The sequence below is a fragment of the Benincasa hispida genome, chromosome 1, assembly GCF_027475165.1.
Source record: "Benincasa hispida cultivar pf3 chromosome 1, pf3_genome.v1.1, whole genome shotgun sequence".
In the NCBI taxonomy this organism is placed as follows: domain Eukaryota; kingdom Viridiplantae; phylum Streptophyta; class Magnoliopsida; order Cucurbitales; family Cucurbitaceae; genus Benincasa; species Benincasa hispida.
In genome coordinates, this window is record NC_143478.1 from 53,672,692 (window position 1) to 53,697,768 (window position 25,077).

Sequence of the window (25,077 nt, forward strand, 5' to 3'; positions counted from 1 at the left end):
CTCTTGAATTTGACTCTATTTGATGTGTTAGTCAAATTATGAATTTAGTATATAAATTTGACAAGAATTTGGGATAAAATTTAGAATATGGCCAAATTTTAATTTGAGATTTTACCTCTAATTTGATTTGGATTGGGGATACGAATATTTGTAATAGATAGTAAAATAAAGGAAAAAAATTTAAAAATATATTACCTCTTTAAAATATTTGCAAATACGGAAGGGTTGACTAGTCAACCTTTGAATTTTTTTTCTAATTTTCAATTTTATCCTCCATTGTCTTGTCTTGTTGTACACCTTCTTTATCACACCCCTTCCCAGATTACCCTCTTAATCCAGAAGAGAATGTGACGGCCACAGTTACCAACCCTTTTGTGGCATCCACTGCCTAACTTATATCCTTAACCTGTCCTGAAAACCCTAAAAACTCATATACAACATATAACATACTACAAATACTCAAACCCAACTTAACATAACCAAGGTTTCAACACAAATCATATATACATTATATTAATAACACAGAATTCAATGAGTCCCAACACTCTTCTCTAGTCCCTAACATGAACAACACATATGTACAGATATTAACAAGGTAAACACTTAAAACTTCTCTTCAAACTTTGAGCTGTAACTGGTCCTTAAGTGGCAGAGCAATAAGGCAGCTAACTTCTGGGGAGATGACCACTACCTGGAGAAAAGGAAAACATTTAGAAGAATGAGCTACTAGCCTAGTGAGTGACTATAAAAACATATACATTTAAGTTGAAAACTATCAAGCAAACTCATGCTTAAAAACTTTAAAACATGGAGCTACTAGAAATCATTAAACATCTGAAACCTTAGTTGAGAGATAACCATTTTGCTCAATCCCTCAACATTAAACCTTAGATGGTTTGGAGTAATCTCAACACTACCAACATCAACTCTACCTGCGTGCACGTGGTAATAACTAAGTACCGTCATACCTTAGGTTCTAGGGGTCCAGATACATTCGCATTGTCCTTCAGTATTGGGTTCCACATTAAAATATTTATCCCAGATACCTTCTCAAAGTCCTTCGCTATCGGGTTCATCATCATAAAACTTTATTCATTAAAACATGTACACCCGAAAGAATAGATAATATAAACATATGCTATAACATCATTCTCATAAACTCATGAACTACTAGCACATGCTAGTAAACATAAAGCATATAAATACTTAGAACATACTTTCATAAACATCTTTTAAATTGAGCATGTGTTGTGAAAACTCTTGGAAAACTGGTTTGCTTGGAAAACTATCTCATTCATACTTTAAAATGAAGATAAGTATGAAAACTAGTCTTTTAAGGAAGACATGTGTTTGCTAAACACTTAGAAAATACTTAGTTTTGTCACTCACAGCCTTGGCCGTTTTCTGTGTGGTTGGTAAGCTTCTCCCGTGGGCGTTTGTCCTATGAAGACAACAAACATCTTTGGTTAATGTCACTAGCTCCCTTGTGAGCCTAGCACACTTAAGCAAGCTTAATATTAACTAAGAATGTGGCCAACGCATGCTTACCAAGTCAAGCAACACTTAAGTAACTCGAGAGAAACGGCTTGGCTCGGCGGCCACAACCTTCCTATGCGTCAACGCATGCCTATGCGCTCACGCCCATCACACATCACCTTGCAGCCGCACGTCTCAACACATCCATGCGCGTCCTTGCACCCACAAGACAACCCTTGTGCTCACACATGCTTCATTGTGCAACCTCCCGCGCGCACGCCTGGCGCAACGCCCGACACTCACTTTGTCCTCGCGCATGTATGCTAGCGCGTCTGCCTAGCCTTTCAAGCTACTTGCTTACTCAACCTAAGCAATTGCCTGCTTGTTCAACACAAAAATCCAAATCAACTTCAAGCTTAAATTACTTATTTTTTCAAACATTATTTTTGGAAATTTCCTTCTATAAACTTGTGTAGAAATGTCTTAACTGTGAATTTGAGCTTCAAATTCTTCACAGTCTGGCCGAAATTCTTCAATCTTCACCTCTGGCCCTGATTCATTCGAGAACTAGACCTTCTCGAGAAAATCTTCAAATTTCAACTCAATTCCTTCGATGATTTCTTCCAGCAGCCCAAGGAGTTCAACTACACTCATCAACTATTCAAATGGCTTTGGAATAACCTTTTTTGCACAAGTAATTGCTCAAACCGAGCTTTTGAACTAAGGCCTTCTTTTTATACTAAAATATGCATGCTTCAGCATAAGACTAAAGTGCCAGCTAGTCTACTCAGTAAAATTAAACCTTCTAATCTCGACAGCTGGCCACCATAATCGGTGATTAAGTTGAAAGCTTTCCATAATCACCAACGCATGGCCCTTCAACTCTTACCACTGCATAGCTTCACTTGGACGCTTGGCCAACACACACCTCAGTGCCCCTCTTGCGCCAATGCCTAGTCTCAAGATCATCGCATGGCCCTACTTCATGCACATGCTTGCTTGGCCATCTCACAGCAACCCATGCACAAACCGCATCACCTAAGGCATCCTTGCCCATGCGCACACATCTTTGCCCATCTAACCTCAACGTGAGGCTTGGCTAGTGTATAACCCATGCTCAATGCATGGCATCATCTTCGCCACACATAGCCGCGCCTACTCCATCCCTCTACGCTCAACTTGTGCTCAATTTAACCTCAATATGATAAGGTTGTTGTATATTCTTGGCAACAACCTTCAACGCATAAGGACCACACTTAGCTTCCACATTTAGCCAAAATTTCCTACTAAATGCTAACACCAAATCCAACCCGTGAGCTACAATCTCAGCACTTAGAACATTTTCCTCCTTTTCCACTCATTCTCAAGTTTCTTCCCCACAAACATAATATTAACTTACACTTAATCTTATTTAACATAATGTCACACACCCTCCCGAGTTTATTCTCCAAACCTGAAAGGAGATGTGAAGACAACAGATACCACCCTTTTGATATCTATTGTCCACCCACCTTAAAAGAATTCGTCAGGTACACATACGTATAGTTCAATAACTTTTAATGTAAGTTACACGTGTTTATACTAAATACATTCCTGACTCTAGCTAGCCCTAATGAATTTCAATAATAACCAGATCCAGGGTTTCGTTTCGTGAGAGTGGCAGTTTCAAACCTTGAGTGGCACTTTCAAAACTTCCTTCTATCGCTACCTGAGGAGAAAATAAAACATTGAAAAACGTGAGCTAAAAGTCCAATGAGTGGTATATTTTTATAAGAAAATAAGTATTGCTTAGGAAATTTATTCCTAAAAACAAATTTCACAATCAAGTATTCATAACACATAAAAATGTAACCCTCCCAACCTAGTAACTGGCTACTTCTGGCATAATCATGTGTTTCCCAACTACTCCCATTTATTCCCAATATGCAAGTTGAGGAAACAATCCCAGTACCCACATAGCCCGCCGAATGTGTACATGTCAACAATATCCCGTTAGTCATACTCGGGTATGCTAACAATTTTCTAGGGTATAATCCCAGTTTCCCGTCAATTCATGTTAACTAGCAAGGTCAAAGGTAAAACAATCATTCCAGCAAAGCACAAGAGATGATCAACAACAAAACTAATGAATAAAATCCAGGAAGACACATTTTTCGATCATGCCAAATTTACAAATCATACATATATAATAACATATATGTACATACAATCCAAAAACATATGAAAGTAGAAACCACTCACAGTCTTTTGTTATGCCTTTTCCTACAGTCTTCGCCGAACAATTCTTGGTCCTATTTCCTTGAATTCTACTTATTTCAAGAAAATCCTAAATTAGTCTAATTTCTCAAATAAATTAACTTTGGTCTTAAATATATCCTTAAATTTGAATAACTTCACTTACCCACCTCAACTTACTAAAAAATAGATGTAACTTCTGGAAATACAGCGGTTGTGCGCAAATGGGTGGCAATCCTCGCAAAAATGCGGGCATGACACAGGCGTGGCGACTGGGACGTGGACGAGCGCGTGCAAGGTGCTGGACAAACGTAACACACGCGGTCATGCGTTGGATTGCTCAAGTAGTCGGTTGTGCGATATGCACTCTATCGAGTGTCCGTGTCTCCAAGGACACGTGATTTTCGATGGGGCACACGCGCACACATGAGCCGTTCGCCAGGCGATGGTGTATGCGATGGATGTCTGCCTTATGCGACCAGCTGACCCCTCTGCCTTCTAAACTGAATTCCTCAATTCTCACTTCTCCAAATCAAATGGAAGCCTAGGATCACTTAGTACACTCACCTCTCAACACTTTCACATTGATTTCACTTGATTTGCACGAGAGATTTGTGAGAGCCAAGGTCCCCCAAACGCCCTATTTATAGTTGTAAAACCCGCACCTTACTTTCCATTTTTAATTATGTTTATCGATTGAGTTTAGCGAATTAATGAGGTTAAATATTTAAGTTAGATTGGAATTGTGGGTTTTGGGTAAAGAATAAGTTTTGAAGAAGGAAAATGTCTAAGTATTGGAAACTTGGCTCTCAGATACTTATTAAACTAGCCTTGCAAAAAGAAACCCTGGCTAAGTGTTAAAAATGAAGAGTGGTGGCTGAACATCGAGTACGCATAAGGCAGGCATCAAGTAAATGTCACCGAGCACCGAGTATGAGCGATTGAGGAAGGGTCGAGCGTCAAGTATGAGCGATCGAGGAAGGGTCGAGCATCGAGTATGAGTGATCGAGGAAGAGTCGAGCGTCGAGTTTGAGTCATCAAGGAAGGATCGTGCATCGAGCAAGCCATCGAGCACCAAGTATCCCATCGAGCATCGAATTCTTCCCATCGAGTATTCAGCAGAGAACCATTGAAATTTCCATCGAGTAATGACCCTTTTCCATTTAGAGTTTTTCCATCAAGGATTGAGTTTCCTTAAAACGTTCAGCTTTAAACTTTTCTTTTAGTTATCCAGGTAGATGGCTTAATCTGGGCCATTAATCTCCACTAGTGGGTGAGGTGGCTTAAGGAGATTTCATGCAAAAAGGCTAGACGGTAGTATAAAAAGGGAAGAGAATTTCAAGAGCTCGTTTTGGACGATTCTTAGAGCAAATCAAACGATCTTGGTACCTTGGAAAGCTCTGAGTCTAGTTCCTGAAATCGAGCCTTTGGAAGGGATTTCTCACCGGAAAGAGGGCCGGAGAAGGAAGGAAGAGACGAAGGTTCGTTTTTGGGCATTTTCGGGCACTCGATGAAGAATCGTAGATCTAGGCCAAACCACTTGGAATTTCAAGCTAAAAATTTAAGGTAATATTGTTATCACCTTTTCAAGCATGTTTTTAGAAGGAACGTTTGCAAGATAACGTCTGGGGTTTGAGTTACATATTTTGGAATTTAAACCTAAAATCTTTGATCAAGCAGGGAGTTGCGGTTTAGGGCCATCGAGAAAGATTTAAAGGCCCAGGTCGAACCACAAGGAATTTTACACTTAAATTTTGAGGTAACATTGTTAACAAAATTCTGAACATGTTTGAAAAAGAAACTTTCTTTAAATGAGTTCTGGTTTTCGAGTTATTGACGTTATAAGCTAAATCTGGAATTTGTGGACAAACAGGCAATTTCTTGCTAAGTGTGAGCTTGGTTTAAAAAGAGTAGTCTCAAAAGGGAGACCAAAGTAGTAACTAAAATTTTTATTCTTATGTGTAGGAGCAACGTCCATTGGGGAAGCCTACAAGCCTAAAGACCCGTGAGTGACTAAATGTCTTCAAAAATTTATATATAAAAGGAGCATACGTTCCAAATGAATTTCATGCTAAAGTTTATGGGTTTTCCAAGAAATTAAAGTCTATACTTATGATTTTAAAGATTTCATGACATTTCTTAAGCATGATGTTTTAAGCTATTTAAATAAGTTTTACTAATTCTAGCGCTTGTCAAGGTTGAATGCTAAAGTGTTGTAAAACTAAATGTTTATAATTCGTGAAGCATGCGTGTTGAATTGTGATAATGCTCTTACGGTGAAAGCTAGGAAGGTGTTATGCCTAAAGCCTATTGTACTCATATCTTCTATGAATGTTATGATTCTAATAAACCGGATGCCGAAGGTATAGAAGGTATCCGAGGAAGTACCTAAGATATTGACAATTCTTACTCCACGTGCACGTAGGTAGTTCTGTATGAGAGGTCGAAGTATAGGTCTCTTGCCTACAGTCATTATAATGGGACCGAAGTATGGGTTTCACGGCCATGAATGGATGTTGGAAGCTTGAGCTACGAACGCTCGTTCTCAACTAAGGTTTGATAGTATGTTTGATTATGATGTTATGATTAATGTATGATACTACGTAAGTTGCATGAGATTATTTCTAGCATGTTTATATGTTTAATATAATATGTGAATGAAAGGCTTGAAACGAATTGCTTTTCTATGAGTCACTCAATGGGCAACTAGCTCACCGTTTTCAAATGTTTTCTTTTTTTTCCAGGTAGCGGTCAGATTCTCCGAGGTTGAACCCACTGCTGCTTGCCACTCAAAGCTCGGTTAGGAAGGAGGAAGCTTAGGTTAAGCTTGTTTTTTATGTACACATGTTTTTAGAGAAGTTTGGGACTTGTGGATTTTATTTTGGGACCCATGTTTTCGTTCTTGCGTTGTTTTGTTGGATATATGTTTTTTCGTCGTTTATGAATTGTATTTAAGTTGCTTTTCTGGTTAAAGTCATAATTATTTTGCCACTAAGTCGTATTTGCATATCAAGGTTTTAAGCAGGTTTTACTTAAGTTAGGCAGTAAGTGCTGGCAAGTAGGTCGATAAATGTTGCCGTCATATCCCCTTTCGATTTTAGAGGGAAAAATGGGAGGGGGTGTGACAATAGTAGTCCCAAAACCATCAGTGATTGATACCACTTCAACCTTGCATGTCCAGTTGCCTTTAGCATGCATGTGCCAACGTATCTCCTCTGACATCTCCTCCTTGTATGTTGGCTTAAGTGTCTTAATCTTGCATAGGCCAACAAATAGCCTTCTTGTGAGGTGTCATTCCCACCTTTGTGCCCACCTCATCCTTGGTTTAGCCAAGACTTCACTTGGTTCAGCCACATGCCCCAATTTTCTATCGACCCAAACTTGCTCCCCAAGCTTACCTATTCAATGCATGTCACCCCTTTTTTGGCCGCATACCTCACCCAACGCCTAGTCTTACTTGGATGCATGGCCTCTTCCTTGGCTACATAGTCTTACTTGGACACATCCATCCCTTGGCCAGCGCATTGCTTTAGCACTCCCCTTGCACCTAACGCTTAGTCTCAAGGTCGACGCGTAGCCCTACTCCACGCATACCTTGCTTAGCCTACGCGCTCTAACGTACACTCAAGCCAACTCGCCTAAGGCTATCTTGTTCCTTGTCGTGCTCGTCAACTTGACCTTTTAACCTCAACCTGGCTTAGCCAACGCATTTCTTTATGCCTCAATGCAAGGACCTCCTCACCCTCGGCCAACACTTAGTCGTGCCTTTCTCCTTTCCTCAACTCCCAACTTGTGCTTACTAACCTCAAAATACTAGATCGTCGCATACCTTCAACGCATGGCTCCCATCCTTGACCAATTTTGTCCTCCTTAACCAAGCTTATCTACATTCTTTTTTTTAGCACCCAAGAGTTTCATTCTCAACCCTTAAAGTGTTTTCCTCTTCTTTTAATCATCTTCGAGCTTCCTCCTTATAATACTAACTTATACTTAGTCTTCTTTAATCTTATTACCCAAGTTTGGCTTGACTTACCTTTAGTAAGACTCAAGGGTTTACACATACTAATTAAAATACATAAGTAGGGAAAATAGGGTTTGGGGTTTACATTCTTCTTCCTTTTTTTTATCTTTTTATTTTCTTTATTTTCTTCGATTTTTGCTTATTTCCTTTCTTTTATTTTTTTTATTTTCTTTCATTTCTTTAGTTTTTACTTCTTCTCTTTCTTTTTTTTTTATTTTTTTATTTTCTTTTCTTTCTCCAATTTTTTACTCCAGTTTTTGTTTCTTCCCTTTCTTTTTTATTTTATTTTCTTTCATTTCTTCAATTCTTGCTTTTTTCCTTTCATTTTTTTATTTTTTATTTTCTTTCCTTTATCCGATTTTTGTTTCTTCCCTTTCTTTTTTCTTTTTAATTTTTTTTATTTCTCCGATTTTTGCTTCTTTTTTTAAAAAAAAAAAAACTTTCATTTCTTCAGTTTTTGCTTCTTTCATTTTTTTTTTTAAAAAAAAAAATCTTTCATTTATCTGATTTTCGCTTCTTCCTTTTTTTTTTTTCATAAGAATTATGAGGTTGAGTTTCGTACCCAAGACTTGAAAGTACCTAATTCATAATTGACTTAACACTAACAAGTCAATCATCAACTTTGATTATTATAATGAAATATTAAATATAAATAATAAATAAAAGTCTATTGGTGCTAGCCACTAATATATTTTTTTATCATTGATAGCATAATCTTTGATTATTTTTTTCACAGTTAATAGCCACTTTTAGAAGATTATCATTGATAGCCAACAAAGTGAATTTAATTAATAAAGTTGAATCTCTAACTAAAGTGTAAGTGAAATACCTAGAAATTATCACTAATAACATGTTTATCAGTTACAGAAACTATCAACGATGACATGTTATTTGATGGTAAAAAAAAATGATAGTAGTTATCTCTAATAGCATGTTATTAATGATAGAAGCTATCACCGATAGCTACAATATAAGTGATATCAATGATATCGGTGATAGAACTTAGGTGATATCAATGATATCGGTGATAGAACTTAGATGATATCCATATATCGACAATATCAATGATATAAAAGTCAATTTCATTTTATGAAAGCCTCTCATTGATAACCATTGATTGAAACTATCAATGATAGCCATAGCCATCAATGATAACTGTATATCAGTGATATGACTTAGATATCAATAAAATGAATGATATAATGATATTGGTGATACGACTTAAGTAAATATTAAAGATAGTCATTTATAAACCTCTTATTGATAGATTTCTATCACTTATAATTTTAAATGTTAAGCTTTGAAAGATGATAGTTTCCTTTTAAAAGTTGATAACTACTTATAAAAGTCTATCATTGATATCCACCGATGGCCTTAGATGTTAATATTTCAAGTTTGATTGCAATTGATAAAGTATATCAATGATAGTCATTGAAAACTAATAACAAATTAAAATGTGATATTTCAAGTGTAACTATTTTAAGGTTGTATTGATATTTCTCAAATTGAAAACTATCATCTCTGACTACAATCTCCAGAGTCCAATTTCTAGCAATGGTTAGACTGGTGGAGACCAGTGGAGGGGAAGGAAAAAGTAAAAATAAAGCCACATAGGCTCAACTTAATTTAAAAGGTAGCAAAAATTGTTATTCAATTATGTCACATCATTTTTCCGTTGGCCAACTAATGGTAAAGTTTAAGTCATGGTCCATTTAGAATTATTTTCCAAACCTGTAGGATTAAAATGTCTGTTTTGAAACTTCAAGGACTAAGTAAACTATAACCCCAAACCTAGGAGCCAAAAATGAATTTTGCCTTTTTTACTTTCTATTTTTGCCAAAACCCCAACCTGACTGAAACTTTTCAGCTTTTTACATTTTCAACCCAAAACTGTCAAACCAACCAGTTTTGCAGTTTCGATTGGTTTATGCAGTTTTTCTGATATTTCAACTTTTCCTTACACCCCTAAACTATCAACAAATCACTAACCAGAACAGCAAGCCAAAAAAAATCATCAAACCAACCAAGAATTCAGCAGCCATGCACAGCCAATAAATTGGGAGCTGCCACAGCATAAAAATAAGACAACCATCTGCAAGGAAAAGAGGGGGAATATATATATATATATGCGCGCGCATGTGTATATTTAAAAAAAAATGCGCACATGCTTGCTCTGGGTAAACTAAACATGGCAAAATAGAAAATGACTTTCAATGGCAACTTGAGCCTGAAAACATATACTTCGAAAGAATATACTCGAGGTCGAGCCTGAAAACATATACTTTGAAAGAAAGACTGGCATACAAAGAATGGATCAAGATTGCAGGTGACTCACATAAACTATGGAAAAAATACAAATTGATAAAGAGAACTTTGTTCGTATTTATTGATGGTATGAATTGGAAAATTATGTACAGTGACAATGAACAAGTAAGGGACAGGTTATAATACCAGAAAAGCCAGAGCGATATTTCCAGGCAAGATGTGTGAGTTTTTGATACTTGGCGCAACCCCCACATGGCCATGCCTCTTAGCTTCTCCAACTTTCTTTTCCCCCTCATTTCCAATCAAGCAAGTCCAAAAGCCATAATACCTCATCCTTTGTATTTGCAGCATCACAGAAATCCATTACTATTCCAAATACATCGATTACACCATCATTTCCATCGTCCATGAAAAGCAATGAGATCCATGCTCGGATTCCCGAGACAAACGGGTGTAGTGGTGAAAAATCAAGGTAGTCAAATGCCAATGCCCTGTAAGATGTTCTATCAATATAATCAAATACTGATTTATTCACTATCCTAGCAACTTTATTGGAATCCTTTCGTCCCACAAGCACGGACACACTCACGCTATGGGATATAGGAATTGAGAACCTTGGCTCAACAGGGAGTGTCATCTTGAACTCAGGGACTTCGAGGTGATAACTAAGCACATTAATAGTACCAGGTGGTGGGTTCTTCATACCATTCTGGAGGACTTGACCTGAGACCACTTCTGAGAATATTAATCTGTCTTCACTCCAAATGTCGATAAAAAACTCTAAAACATCAAAGGAAAGTCGAGGAGGGAGAAGACGTCGATTATTGGGGCGTTTGTAAAAATTTCGATATAGTTCGTAGTAGGTATCAGTTGGAGGATTGGGCGTTTTGCAGGTTGAAGGCCACCTCTTGGCACACAAGCATTTCCAGAAGTAATCATCTTGAGCGATATCTCTCCACTGCTTGCACACTGCCATGCAGGAAGCAAGGTCCACACCTTCCAGCAAAGGGAAAATTACCTTCAAAACTTCTTCCCATATCATTTTCCAAATAGAAATATAACAAGGGAGTGAGGATTTGATCCTGCAGCATTAAACCACATTGACTAGTCAGAACAACACGTACATTGAAGACAGTCATGACTACAATGGAAATTTCACAGGAGGTGTCAGCACAATCTGGTGGAAAGTAAAAAATAATATATAAAGGATCATATAAATTACTTTTGGAAGTTAAGTGCAAGGCATAATTTATATTCTCCATATAACAGGTTTCAAGGAAAAACTACCACAAGTTTTTATTTTTAAAAAATAACAATATAAAAGAAAAGAACAGAGGAGAAACGACCACATGCTAATCTGAGAAAATCCAAGTAGATTATTCATGTATTACAAAATATACACACAGCAAAAGGCTAAAGTTGTTCGATAGTGAACATAATGAATGCTAACACAGAAGCCTCAAAACCATGATCTCCATACTTCTGTGGCAGGCTGCATGCTATTCATTGTGTACATCTTGTATATATATTACAGAAACTTTTAAGGAATGTTTAAAAGAACAATGCTAGTTTCCATTATAACACTGCAGTGATTATTTTAATGTCATCGTAAGTAAGATCCTTGAGAACCACATAGCTAAAACATTGAGTACTTAATCTACTAATTCTGATCAACATTAATCAGTTAAATATCTGTTAAGGACCCTCGATCGGTATATAGTCAGATATTTCATATTCAGTTCATCACCTCAGTCAGTTTCTTAAGCACCTTCAATCTGGACATTTGGCAGCTGTACATCAGTTACTTTGTTACTTAAAGGGTTCACCTGACCAAGGAATTTTGTTATGAGATTCTACTACTTTTCTGCTTAGAGCTTCTCCAGATGCTGATTGGGGTTCTTTCCCAGATACCAGTCACTCGATTATTGGCTTTTGTGTCATTTTAGGGGAATCCTTGGTCTCTTGGAAATCTAAGAAATAGCCCACTGCAGTATGTCACAATCTTCTGTTGAGGCCAACTACTGTGTATTGGCATGAATCTCCAGTGAGTTGGTTGGGCTTTCTCAGTTACTTTCTAATCTCCATGTAACTTTGCCCATGTCTGTGGTTGTTTATTATGATAATTAGGTGGCCATCTCAATCGTCTCTAATCTAACTTTTCATGAGCAGATGAAGCCTATTGAAATTGATTGCAACTTTGTTATTGATAAAGTTTTGGATGGTTTCCTTAAAATTATTCCCATACAATCACACTTCAGCTTGCTGATGTGTGCACAAATGCTCTCGCTACTCCTGTTTTGAGTGTTGCTTTATCGAAGCTGAGCATTTCAAATATTTATGCTCCATCTTGAGGGAGTATTAAGGATATCATTGGTTTTTTCTCTTGGGACAACTCGTCTGACCCAACAACGTTTGGGTGTGAAGGAAACTCGTAGGATATTAAATCCTAGGTAGGTGGCCACCACGGATTGAATCCATGACCTCTTAGGCCTTTATCAAGATCATGCCCCCTATTTACCACTAGGCCAACCATGATGGTTAAGGATACTATTGCTTGCTATTTCTATAATCATTTTGATTTGTTTAAGTTTGTTATTCGTTAATGAGGGTAGTTATATCTTTTAACCTCTTTACATTTAAGGGAGAGACGATTGTAATCTGCTCAAGTTTTCTCAAATTGAATAAATCAATTTCATGATGTGTTAATGTCTACGCAGCTTGATAATTATATGGTTTTTTAGTCTTTTTTTTTTTTTAAAAAAAAAAAATGTGCATGTGATATGAATAAAGACATCACATCACAAGGACTTCAAGTTCCATTTAAAGCATTTAAGCTTCATTTACGACAAATCAAGCATAATTCAAGGGACGATTTTAAAGCTACACCAAACTTGATGTAGGAATTATAAACAATCTTCCTTTGTTGAATTCTTTTAATATTAGTTTAGAGTTTAGTAGCTTTTATGTCTTTGTAAACCCGCTGTTTAAAGTGGTTGACCGGCTACCTAGGATTCCAGTCACATCAGCTTGTATAAATAGGCCTTTAGCCGCCAATCTTATTCAATAAATAATACAATATTTGTTCATTGAGTTCTTGAAGAATACATCAAGTGTATCAGAGTGTCGATCCAACGTGCCTTCTTTATTGGATCTTAGTTCATCATGGACGTGGAAGCATCCTCATCAGTGAAAGCCATACAAGCCCAATTATCCTTGATAGAGAAGTCAGTCGATGAAATGAAGGGAGAAATTGGAGAAATCCGTTCTATGCTAGCTCAAATTTTGCTACACATGAATGAATATGCAATCCACGGAACATAGAAAAGATCACAGTGACTTAAAGAACAAAGGTGGAATCCGTAGTGAAGAACCTCAAGATTCGAACGTGAACAAGGAAAAAACAGTGGTTTGAATCCCTTTTGATTGGTAAGAACCTACAAGAAACCCGAGTAAGGCCAAGATTATAGAAATACCTTATCAAGAACATAGACCGAGCAAGATTCCAGCATCAAGAAACCCATATCAATCAAGATTCCGACTCCATGAAAACCAAGTTGTGGGTGGTTACATGATGCAAGATTCTGATTCATCAAGTGAAGGTGAGAATTATTACTATGGAATTTGATGAAAAATAGAGTAAGGAAAAGAAAATAGCATACCAATGATTTACGTGGAAAACCCTAATTAGGGAGAAAAACCACGGGATAAAGAGATTCTTATTAGAAAACTGATACAAAGAAATACAACAGACCAACAGCTTAAATAGAGAACAAGGAAACCCTAGGATACAATGAAAAAGACAAAATTGCCCCTAGAGTGCAAAAATCCTAATTTCAACACTCCCCTCAAGTTGGGGCGTAGATGTCAATAAGACCCAACTTGCTCACACATGTGTCAAACAGATGTCTGAGAAGTCCCTTTGCTAAGACATTTGCAATTTGTTGATTGGAAGGAATATAAGGAACACAAATGTTGCCACTATCAAGTCTTTCCTTGATAAATCTCCACATGCTTTGTTCTGTCACGTTGAACAGGATTATTTGCTATGCTTATGGCTGCTTATTATCACAGTAGAGTTTCATTGGACCGGTATGCTCTTGATCAAGGTCTTTCAAAACTTTTTCAAGCCAGATCTCTTCACAGATTTCCAGACTCATGGCCCTGTATTCTACCTCGACACTACTTCTGGCAACGACACCTTGCTTTTTGTTTCTCCATGTAACAATGTTGCCCCACACAGGTACAATACCCTGATGTTGATTTTCTGTCTACTACAGATCCTACCCAATCAGCATCGGTGTAAGCTTCGATGCATCGTTTTTCAGTTTTCCTGAACATTAAGCCTTTCCCTAGAGAGGTTTTCAGATATCTCAAAATGCACTCTACTGCCCTCAGTGTTCTTCGTATGGAGACTGCATGAACTGACTTACCATACTCACTACATAAGAGATGTCGGGTCTAGTATGAGATAGATATATTAATTTCCCAACAAGTCGTTGATATCTTTCTTTGCTCACTGGAACACTTTTACTCATATTACTTAACTTTGCATTTGCTTCTATAGGGGTATCAATTGGTTTGCACCCCATCATACCTGTTTCTTTAAGCAAGTCCAGAGTATACTTTCGTTGGGAAACTGAAATTCCTTCTCTTGATCGAGCTACTTTCATTCCAAGGAAGTATCTTAGTTTTCCAAGGTCCTTAATCTCGAATTCCTCAGCCATCTTTGTCTTCAATCGGTTAATCTCTGAGATATCATCGCCTGAAATAACAATGTCACCAACATAGACAATCAAAACTGCAATTTTCCCGGATACAGACCTTTTAGTAAACAGAGTATGATCAGAATGACCCTGTTTATATCCTTGCGACTTTACAAACATATTAAATCTGTCAAACCAAGCCCTTGGTGACTGTTTTAGCCCATATAAGGACTTTCTCAATCTACACACTCGGTGATTAAACTGTTTCTCGAATCCTGGGGGAGGACTCATATAGACTTCTTCCTCCAGTTCTCCATTGAGAAAGGCATTCTTCACATCAAGCTTGTCAAGGGGCCAATTCTTATTAACTGCAATAAAAAGAAGAACCCGAACTGTGTTTAACTTTGCAACTAGCGAAAAAGTCTCGGAATAATCAACCCCAAAAGTTCGAGTAAAACCCCTGGCAACTAATCTGGCTTTGTATCTATCAACAGTTCTATTGGGCCTATACTTTATTGTGAACACCCATTTACATCCAACTGCTTTATGACCATTTGGATGATTGACTTGATCCCACGTATGATTTTTCTCGAGAGCTCTCATTTCTTCCATAACTGTGGCTTTCCATTCAGGACTTTCCAACGCTGTGTGTATACTGTTTGGTATCACCACTGTGTCTAGGTTTGTAGTGAGGACCTTGAACTCAGGAGATAAATTACTATAGGATAGGTAACTCTGCAACGAATATTTAATACATGATTTCATACCTTTCCTTAGGGCAATCGGAAGATCAAGGGATTCATCTCTATCTTTACTTTCTTCTGACATACTGCATTCTCCCTCCGGTTCTGTTATTTTCCCACTCTCAACATTTTTTCCAATGGGAATAAGAGATGCTTCTTTTCCAGGTTCTACCATGTCCTCAAAACCATTTGTCTCTACACCATCATCGACCTCAATCACATCCTTGTTATCATTATCTTCCCTGTTTTTGCTCTCAATATTTTCAACACAAGCATCAGTTTTGTCACATTTATTATTATGATCAGGGATAGAACTACTAGTACCTGGAACTGATCTCTGTTTAGACTCATGAACTGGAGCCGGAGAGATAACAGGCGGCGCTATTTCCTTTCTGAGATTCTTTCTATAGTATGTGATCCAAGAGACTTGTTTGGTTGGGAGGATAGGTACGTTGATACTCACATCAAGGATGGGTTCAGGTTCAAGTAAGGCAGAAAGGCTGGGACCCCAATTGGTTTCTTTACTAGAATGCTCCCCCTGGAGAGAACCATTGGGAAAGAATGAATGATCTTCAAAGAATGTCACATCCATAGAGACAAAGTATTTTCTGGAAGGAGGGTGATAACACTTGTACCCACACTAATATAGATGGTACCCTACAAAAATGCATTTTTGTGTCCAAAGGGTAAACTTGGTACGATTAGGTCCATGTGTATGAACGAACACCACATAGCCAAAGACACGAAGAGGTACATCAGAAAGAAATCTGGAATTTGGGTAAGACTCTTTGAAGAAATCTAAGGGGGTTTGGAATTTTAGGACCCGGGATAGCATGCGGTTTATTAGATAGGCTGCTGTCAAGATAGCATCACCCCACGAATAAGAGGGAAGGGAAGTTGACAACATAAGAGAACGGGCAACTTCAACAAGGTGACGGTTTTTCCGTTCGGCCACTCCATTTTGTTGAGGATTATACGCACAAGAACTCTGCTAGACAACACCTTTGGAGACAAGGAATTCGCGTAAGGCGTTACTAAGGTATTCTCAACCATTATCACTTCTGAGAATAGTGATTTTAGCGTTGAACTGGGTTTCTATAGAATTGTAAAATTGTTGGAAAACTGAAGTGACTTCTGATTTATCTGTCAGAAGGAAAACCCAAGTTAGACGAGTATGATCGTCAATAAAGGTTACAAACCAACGCTTCCCAGTTATGGTAGTGACTGGTGAAAGACCCTAGACATCGCTATAGAACAAAGTAAACGGTTTAGAGGGCTTACAGGGCTGAGAAGAGAAAGAAACGCGAGGCTGTTTAGCCTGGACATACATATCACATTTCAATTTAGAAATATTAATGTTGCGAAAAAGATGAGGAAACAAATAATTCATATACTAGAAATTAGGATGGCCAAGCGATAATGCCATTACATATAATCAGTTTCAGAAATAGAAAAATGGGAAGAAAACAAACTAATCCTATCACATATCCTAAAGGAAGCTTCTTCAGTGAGGAAATAGAGTCCCATGTCATGCCGGGCAGTGCCAATCGTCATCCTTGAGTTCAGATCCTGAAAAACAACATCATCAGGTGAGAAGGTAACACGACACTTCAAATCTCTTGTAAGTTTACTAATAGATAACAGATCGTAAGACACTTTTGGCACATGCAACACATCTTGGAGTACTAAGCCGGTAAAGGGGGACACTCGTCCTTTTCTAGCAACGGGAGCAAAGGACCCATCTGCAATTCTGATTCTCTCATTTCCAGCACCAGGTTGATAAGATAAAAATTGATCAGAAACGCCAGTTAAGTGATCTGTGGCTCCTGAGTCTAATATCCACGGTTTATTACCAATTATACTCACAAGGCCAAGGAGTGAAAAGTACCTGTATGGGCGATTGCATTTACACCCACTGTAGTAGTAGTGCTCTGAGTAGTTTCTTGATTCTGAGTTTGAGTATCTCCAGTAACAGATTTACCTACAAGAGCCCGACTTGGCTGGCGTTTCTTACCATATGGCGGTCGACCGTGAAGTTTCCAGCACTGATCTTTAGTGTGCCTAGGTTTTTTGTAATGTTCACACACTGGGGGCGGCTTACTGTTCTGTTTATCTTGTACAGGGCCTGATGTTTTGGAAGCAGCGGAATCTGGTGGTGTTACAGGTGTACTGTTCATGGCCTCGACCTATCTTCCTCTAGGCGAACTTCAGAACAGACTTCCATTAGGGATGGTATAGGTTTGGTCCCCAATATACGACTGCGCACTGTATCAAATTTAGAGTTGAGTCCTGCAAGAAAGTCATACACGCAATCCGTTTCTTCAAACTGATAATGAAACACTCCTCCACACGAACAGTTCCAAATCATCTCATGGCACAAATCCATCTCTTGCCACAACAGAGATAGCTTGTTAAAATAAGCAGTAACGTCCATCGTTCCCTGTTTGCATTCATGAACCTGCTTACGTAGAGTATATAAACGCGAGGCATTTTGTCTCTTGGAGTAGAGTTTCTGGGCTGCCTCCCAAATATCACGGGCTGTAGCTGCATACAATAAAGGTTTTCCAACCTGAGGTTCCATACTTCCAATCAAAATCGACCTCAACAAAGAATCCTCTCCTTTCCACATTCGCTCTTGGGGATCACCGATCCTTGGTTTTGGTATTTCACCTGTCAGATATCCAAATTTATGACGGCCCTCTAGGGCCATTTTAATAGATTGAGACCAAGAGAAGTAATTATCAACATTCAACTTTTCTCCTATAATAATTCCAGAAGAATTGCCTATAGTTCCAGAACATAAATTTGAGGGGTAAGTAGGGAACGAAGTTACCGAGTTTTCAGGGTATGGTTGGTTCTTAGATGTCGATCCTAGGACTTCCCCATTAGCAGCAAGCTGCTGCTGAAACATCTCGTTCTGTCGATTAATCTGCAACTGCAACTGGGTAACTTGATCTTGAATTATATTTCCTTGGTCATGGTGGTATGATGAAGACTAGCCCCCTCCAAACTCATCCGTGATCGGCAAAAACTATCCCATTCGGTTGCTCATACCCGGCTAGAAAATACCCATACTTCTTCCATCTGTCCTTTGGTGTGGCATAGGTTGAGATGAGATATCGATCTGAGAGAAGGCCGGCAGCAACCCCAACGGACGGAAACTTAACTGATCGGCGCTGGGCATCACGGATTTGGACCGGTCGGCAGTGGGTATAGCAGATCGTGGCTCCAAGGCGTCGGTTAGCAACGTCTGAGATCGGCCGGACAGGATTCGAGTGGTCGGCCGCTTGTCGCCCTCGTCTGCATGCGTCCGAACCAGGTGGGTATTGAATGGTTCGTTGCCGTCTTCATCTGCACGCGACTGGATTGGGTGGGTAGTGGCTGGTTCGCTGGTCGCCGGTTGCTGGGTCTGGCGGCTGGTTGTTGGGTCTGCAAAGGAGATGGCCAGTGGTGGGTAGGGCAGCGGAGGCTGGTCTTCACGGAAGTGGGGAAGAAGGGTTTGGAAGTACTTGTCAATGGCTTTTTGGATAATACTGGTTATATCTGGATTATTGGTTTGGGATTCTCCTGTTGGATTTTCCTCAATGGTGGCCAGGGTTTCGTCTCCATTCTCTGATACCATGATGAAAAATAGAGTAGGGAAAAGAAAATAGCACACCAATGATTTACGTGGAAAATCCTAATTAGGGAGAGAAACCACGAGATAAAGGGATTCTTATTAGAAATTGATACAAAGAAATACAACAAACCAACAGCTTAAATAGAGAACAGGGAAACCCTAGGGTACAATGAAAAAGACAAAATTGCCCCTAGAGTGCAAAAACCCTAATTTCAACAGAATTCAAGAAAGATTGGGAATGCAACGAGGAAGGCATCACATTCATCAAGAAAATACTGAATACAAGATGAAGGCTGATCTTCCTAGCTTTGATGGCCGAATGGATGTCAAGGAATTCTTAGATTGGTCAACAAAGGTTGAAAATTTTTTTAAATATGCAAACATTCCAGACGAACAGAAGGTAAAACTAGTGGCCTTCAGGTTCCAATGCAGTGCATCAGCTTGGTGGGAGCAACTCAAAACGAACTAAAGATATTATGGAAAACCACCAATCAAGTCTTTGGCCGAAGAAACTAAAGTTGATGAAGAAAAGATTTCTTCCATTAAACTACCAACAGATCCTTTATAACCAATGTCAACTTTGCAAACAAGGGGATCAATCTATCTTTGATTACATTGAGGAATTTCATCTGCTAGGCACTCGAAATAACCTACCAGAAACAAAACAGCGGTTGGTATCAAGATTTGTCCTTGGCCTTCGAGAAGAGATTAAAGAGGTAGTAAAATTACACTCAGTCACATATTTGGCAGATGCCATCACACTAGTTACTACCATTGAAGAGAGTACGAGACAAAACAAATAAAGACTCATCAAAGAAAGAAATCTTGGGAACACCAACCACCTCCTTTTCGTAGAGCTTCCATAGAACAGTCACAGCAAAATACCTCTGAACCACTGCCAAACCAAACTAACAAACCAAGAAAGATGAGGTTGTTGCAAGACAGCCGAATACTAGAGGAGCTGAGAACAATCTCCCAAAGAGAAATTCGAATCCTTATCAGCGAGCAGCCCTGGGAAAATGTTTTCAATGTGGCCAACAAGGCCATCTCTCCAATGGATGCCCCAAATGCAGAACCTTGGCAATTCAAGAAAAAGATGCCAATGACGAAGCTGACTTTGATGAAGACACCACCGGATGAGCTTGCTTACATACAACTAGACCATGGTGACCAGCTTTCATGTGTTCTTCAACGAGTCTTGCTCACTCCTAAGTCTAAAAGCCATCCTCAATGGCACGCCCTTGTTTGCACTTCGTGTACAATCAATCGGGTATGTCAAGTGATCATAGATAGTCGAAGCACCAAAAATATTGTCTCCAAGAAGCTCGTCTCTACCCTCAACTTGAAAGTTGAACCACATCCGAATCCATATAAGGTAAATTGGATCACAAAAAAGGGCGAAACCTCTATCAAAGAAATTTTGCACCGTGCCTCTGTCTATAGGAAACTTGTACCAAGATCAAATTATATGCGATGTCCTAAAATGGATATCTGTCATATATTATCGGGACGCCCGTGGCAATATGACAATAAGGCATTCCACAACGGCCGAGATAATACATATGAATTCAATTGGATGGGTAAGAAAGTGGTGCTACTCCCCCTCAGTAAGTCTATACCACAGCAATCAAGGTATCTTCTTCTACACAAAAACAACTTTTTCTATTATTTCCAAACAAAGATCCTTTACATATTAAGGAACAATCTCTCTTAGCATTTGTTGTCAAACAAGATCCTTTTGAAACACAGAACCACGAGCACTTAGATCCACATATTTCCGATTTACTAAAAGACTTTCCTTTCCTCTTAGAAGAACCTCAAACTTTACCTCCCCTAAGAAACATTCAATACCAAATAGATTTGACACCAGGTAGTACCTTACCTAATTTTCCCTATTATCGTATGAGTCCTAAAGAATATGAAACATTGCACACACACAGATACATAATCTTCTAGACGGTCATATACAACCTAGCTTTAGTCCATGTGTCGTGCCCGCTTTACTTGCATCTAAAAAAGATGGTTCTTGGTGCCTTTGTGTAGATAATAGGGCAATAAACAAAATCACAATCAAACATAGGTTTCCTATACCATGCTCATTAGATTTATTAGATCAAATAGGAGGAGCATCAATTTTCTCTAAAATAGATCTAAGCAGATACCACCAAATAAAAATATGACCTGGAGACGAATGAAAAACAGCCTTTAAAACAAATGAAGGCCTTTTTGAAGGATTAGTTATGCCTTTTGGCCTTTCAAATTCTCCAAGTACCTTTATGCGTTTAATGAATCAAGTTTTATTACCTTATTTAAATAAATCTATAGTAGTTTACACAGTGACATTAATTTACATTTGTACTCATGAAGCACATCTTGAACATTTGCAAATTATCTTTAATGTTCTAAAAGAAAATGCTTTATGTATAAATTTAAAGAAATGCTCTTTTCTTCAGCATCAATTATACTTTTTAGGATTCCTAATAAGTTCTAGAGGAGTTAGTCTAGATCCTAAGAAAATTGAAGCAATTCTAGATTGGACCCAACCTAAGTCAGTTAAAGAAATTCAAAGTTTCCCAGGCTTAGCTTCATTCTATAGAAAATTCATAAGAAATTTTAGTACCATTGCTGGCCCTTTGACTGCATGTTTAAAAACTAAAGTTCCTTTCTCGTGGGGTGATGAACAAACTACTAGCTTTGAAGAACTTAAAACAGCACTAAGTACAATTGCAGTCCTCGGTTTTCCAGATTGTCAGAAACCTTTTTGAGGTATATGGTTGCTTCTGATGTAGGAATAGGAGTTGTCCTCAGTCAAGATAAACACCCTATTGAGTTTTTTTAGTGAAAAGTAAGTTCTAGACAAAAATGGTCAACCTACGAGCAAGAACTCTACTCCTTAGTACAGGCCCTAAAACAATGGGAACATTACCTTCTTGGTAAAAAATTTTGTTAACTGACCATTCCTTCAACAGTTCGATTTTTCATCAAACATACTCCAGGTAATATTAATAAAGTTGTGGATGCTCTACGTTGTAAAGGTACACTTCTAACTCTACTTCAAGGTGAAGTTGTACCCTACTGACCCTGTTTCAAAAATATCTGGTATGCTTGTTCAAATCACCTTCCAACAAATTATTTCCATAATTTTTATGGCTTCCTTTTTTAAAAATGACACTCTATACATCCCACATACCACAATTCGAGAGTTGCTTTTAAAAGAAGCCCATTTGGGTGGGTTAGCTGGACATTTCAGTAGAGATAAGACTTTACCACTTCTTTCTTCCAAATTTTATTGGCCTCAATTAAAAAAAGATGTCAATTTTGTTAAAAGATGTTTTTTATGTCAAACTTCAGAGGGATCTAGTTCAAATCAATGACTTTACTCCCCACTATCCATACCAAACAACATTTGGGAAGACTTATCCATGGATTTTGTCCTTAGTTTACCTAGAACTCAACGAGGATATGACTCCATTTAGTAGTTGTTGATTGATTTAGCAAAATGGCACATTTCTTAGCTTGTAAAAAGACTAATGATGCTCTGAATGTTGCAAATTTATTTTTTAAGGAAATCATCCAACTTCATGGTATACCAAAAAGCATAGTATCTGATAGAGACATCAAGTTCATGAGTTATTTCTAGCGATCTTTATGGAAAAGGTTCAGCACTAACCTCCTTTTAGTTCAACTAGCCATTCACAAACAGATGGACAAACAAAGGTTACTAATCGCACACTTGGTAACCTCTCACCTTGTCTAAGTGGAGACAAACCCCATCAACAGGATCTTGCACTTTCTCAAGCTGAGTTTGCCTTCAATAACATGGTGAACCGTTCTATAGGGAAGTGTCCCTTGAAATTGTTTGCACTCAAGTCCATAGACTAACTCTGGATCATGCTAATTTACCCATTCCTGTTGACCTTAGTGATGAAATAAGCATCATGGCTGATCAAGTGATGAACATAGACGAAGAAGTTCGCCAACACTTAGAGAACACTACTGCCTCTTACAAATTCAAGGCTGATGAACGCAAAAGAGATGCTAATTTCAAGATTGGAGACTTAGTCACGATACATCTAAAGAAAAGCATATTACCAACCGGTCAACATTCTAAACTTACCAACAAGAAGATAGGCCCTTTTCCTATTCTAGAGAAAGTTGGACCAAACGCACATTACATATATCTACCGCCTATAATGAAGATCAGCTCAACATTCAATGTCTCAGTTATTTATCATTACCAAACTCCAGACCAACTCAGTGACGAGTTTGTTCTTCTCAAGCGGGTAGAATTGATGTAGGAATTATAAACAATCTTCCTTTGTTGAATTCTTTTAATATTAGTTTAAATTTTAGTAGCTTTTATGTATTTGTAATAAAGTGGTTGACTGGCTACCTAGGTGTCTAGTCATATCAGCTTGCACAATAGGCTTTTAGCCTCCAATTATTCAATAATACAAGATTTGTTCATTGAGTTCTTGAAGAATACGTCAAAACTACTTCCAAGTGAAGATTCAATAATTCTTGGATGGTTACAAACTTTTGAGTGGGTGATTGGAAAGACCAATTTTCAGATTTATGGAGCTTTAATAGTTTTTTTTCACAAAAGGCATGCGCCTAAGGCACGTCTTAGTTTGTGAGCCTCGCCTTTCCAAAGCGAGGTGCCAAACCTGCGCCTTGGGCCTAGGCGCGTGTCCAAGAGGGCTTTTCAAAACACTGTCCTCAAGGATTACTTAACAACTTTCTTTTCTCATAATTTCATAATCATAGTTTTCATCCTTCAAATTTGAATTCTTGACCAAATACCCGGAACAAAAAAAGTTTGGCTTGAATTTAAGCAGTGCTAAAAAAACAGAGAAACCAATAAATGGACGTAGTATATATAATTTTCAAAAATCAAAAACTAAGAACCAAATAGTTATTCAGTGAGACAATTCCACAACTCACAAACAGCAATAACAACCAAGAGGGGAAAAATGCTCCACAAGAGAAAACGTCATAAACTGATATAAACTAATAAACGAAATTTGAAACAGGGAATGAAAATCATGTTTCTAGGAGCAGAAGAAACAGGCAAAGTTTTGCCAACATCATACACATTCGCATTTTGAACCACTGAGTTCTCGGATGGATAATGGTTGGTAAAATTAACAGTCAACCGGAAAGCCAAAACTTAAGATGATAGAGAAAAAGTGTAGAATGAAGCAATTAGAAATAAAAATTGGACAGACGGAAAGAGAGATCAAACCCTAGATGATCATTAGCCCGAGAACTGAGAAGAGGACTCCGAATCTGAGCAGGTGGATGGAGGAGACAATGCGATCCTACAAGATCGAGAATTTCACACCTCAAAATCTGGCGGAATCGATAAATTTTCCGATTTGATGGAGATCAGAACAAGAAAGAGAGAGACCACGCTCCCAAAAGTCCGACGCGAGAGAGAGAGAGAGAGAGAGAGCGAGAGACGGGGGAAAGAAGATGTACGATTTGTTTTAAGAACCAAACTTCTACAAAGTTCCTTTTTTTAATTTTTAATTAGTAAATGACTACTTCCATGCTTTTTTTCAGTACAAACAGTAACAAAACAGAAGCCAAACGAACACTACACAGGTCGAAGAGCTGGAAAGAACAGCGAAATCAGTATAATAAAGAGATTCCAAATCAGGGAGAAAGTTGCTGAGCCACAGTAAACTCGAAACCAAAGAACCATCTCGCGCTAAAGAATGCGCTGATAAATTATGTTCTCTCGGAGCATACTGAAAAGACACCAAATGGAACAAAGGTAAAACGGTTAATGTCAACCACGTCTAGAAGGGCCAAAATCTCGGGAAATTTGGGCCAATGACCTAATATTATCTAGGTCCATAATGTCAAATGACTTCTTTTTTAAAAAAAATTGTCAATTGACCTTCTGACCTTCTGCTGACGTTATCACGGTATGAGATTACAAGAATTGCCCCTGATAACTGTCTCGCGCTCGCTACTTGGATCTTGCTATCGCTGTCTGTCTATCTTCCA

The 25,077-nt window shown here is 38.2% G+C and overlaps 1 protein-coding gene across 9 annotated transcripts; it reads right to left on the reverse strand.

Moving 5' to 3' along the window:
* Nucleotides 1-215: 215 nt before the first annotated feature.
* LOC120074351 (F-box family protein) lies at nucleotides 216-24,753 on the reverse strand. 9 transcript variants are annotated; one of them, XR_005480965.2, is made up of 5 exons: nucleotides 24,308-24,565; nucleotides 13,471-13,578; nucleotides 10,184-11,079; nucleotides 3,148-3,184; nucleotides 448-691 (listed from the first exon to the last, which is right to left on the reverse strand). XR_005480965.2 is itself a non-coding variant. In XM_039027446.2 (3 exons), exons 2-3 carry the CDS (start codon nucleotides 13,482-13,484, stop codon nucleotides 10,290-10,292), a joined length of 804 nt encoding a protein of 267 aa, XP_038883374.1. In that variant the 5' UTR covers nucleotides 13,485-13,578; nucleotides 24,308-24,750; the 3' UTR covers nucleotides 10,043-10,289. The 9 variants fall into 9 exon arrangements, 5 of the variants coding, with proteins under 5 accessions (XP_038883374.1, XP_038883403.1, XP_038883382.1 ...); XR_005480966.2 differs by lacking the exon at nucleotides 3,148-3,184; XR_016524575.1 differs by lacking the exons at nucleotides 448-691; nucleotides 3,148-3,184 and adding an exon at nucleotides 9,400-9,824.
* Between the last annotated feature and the right edge of the window lie 324 nt (nucleotides 24,754-25,077).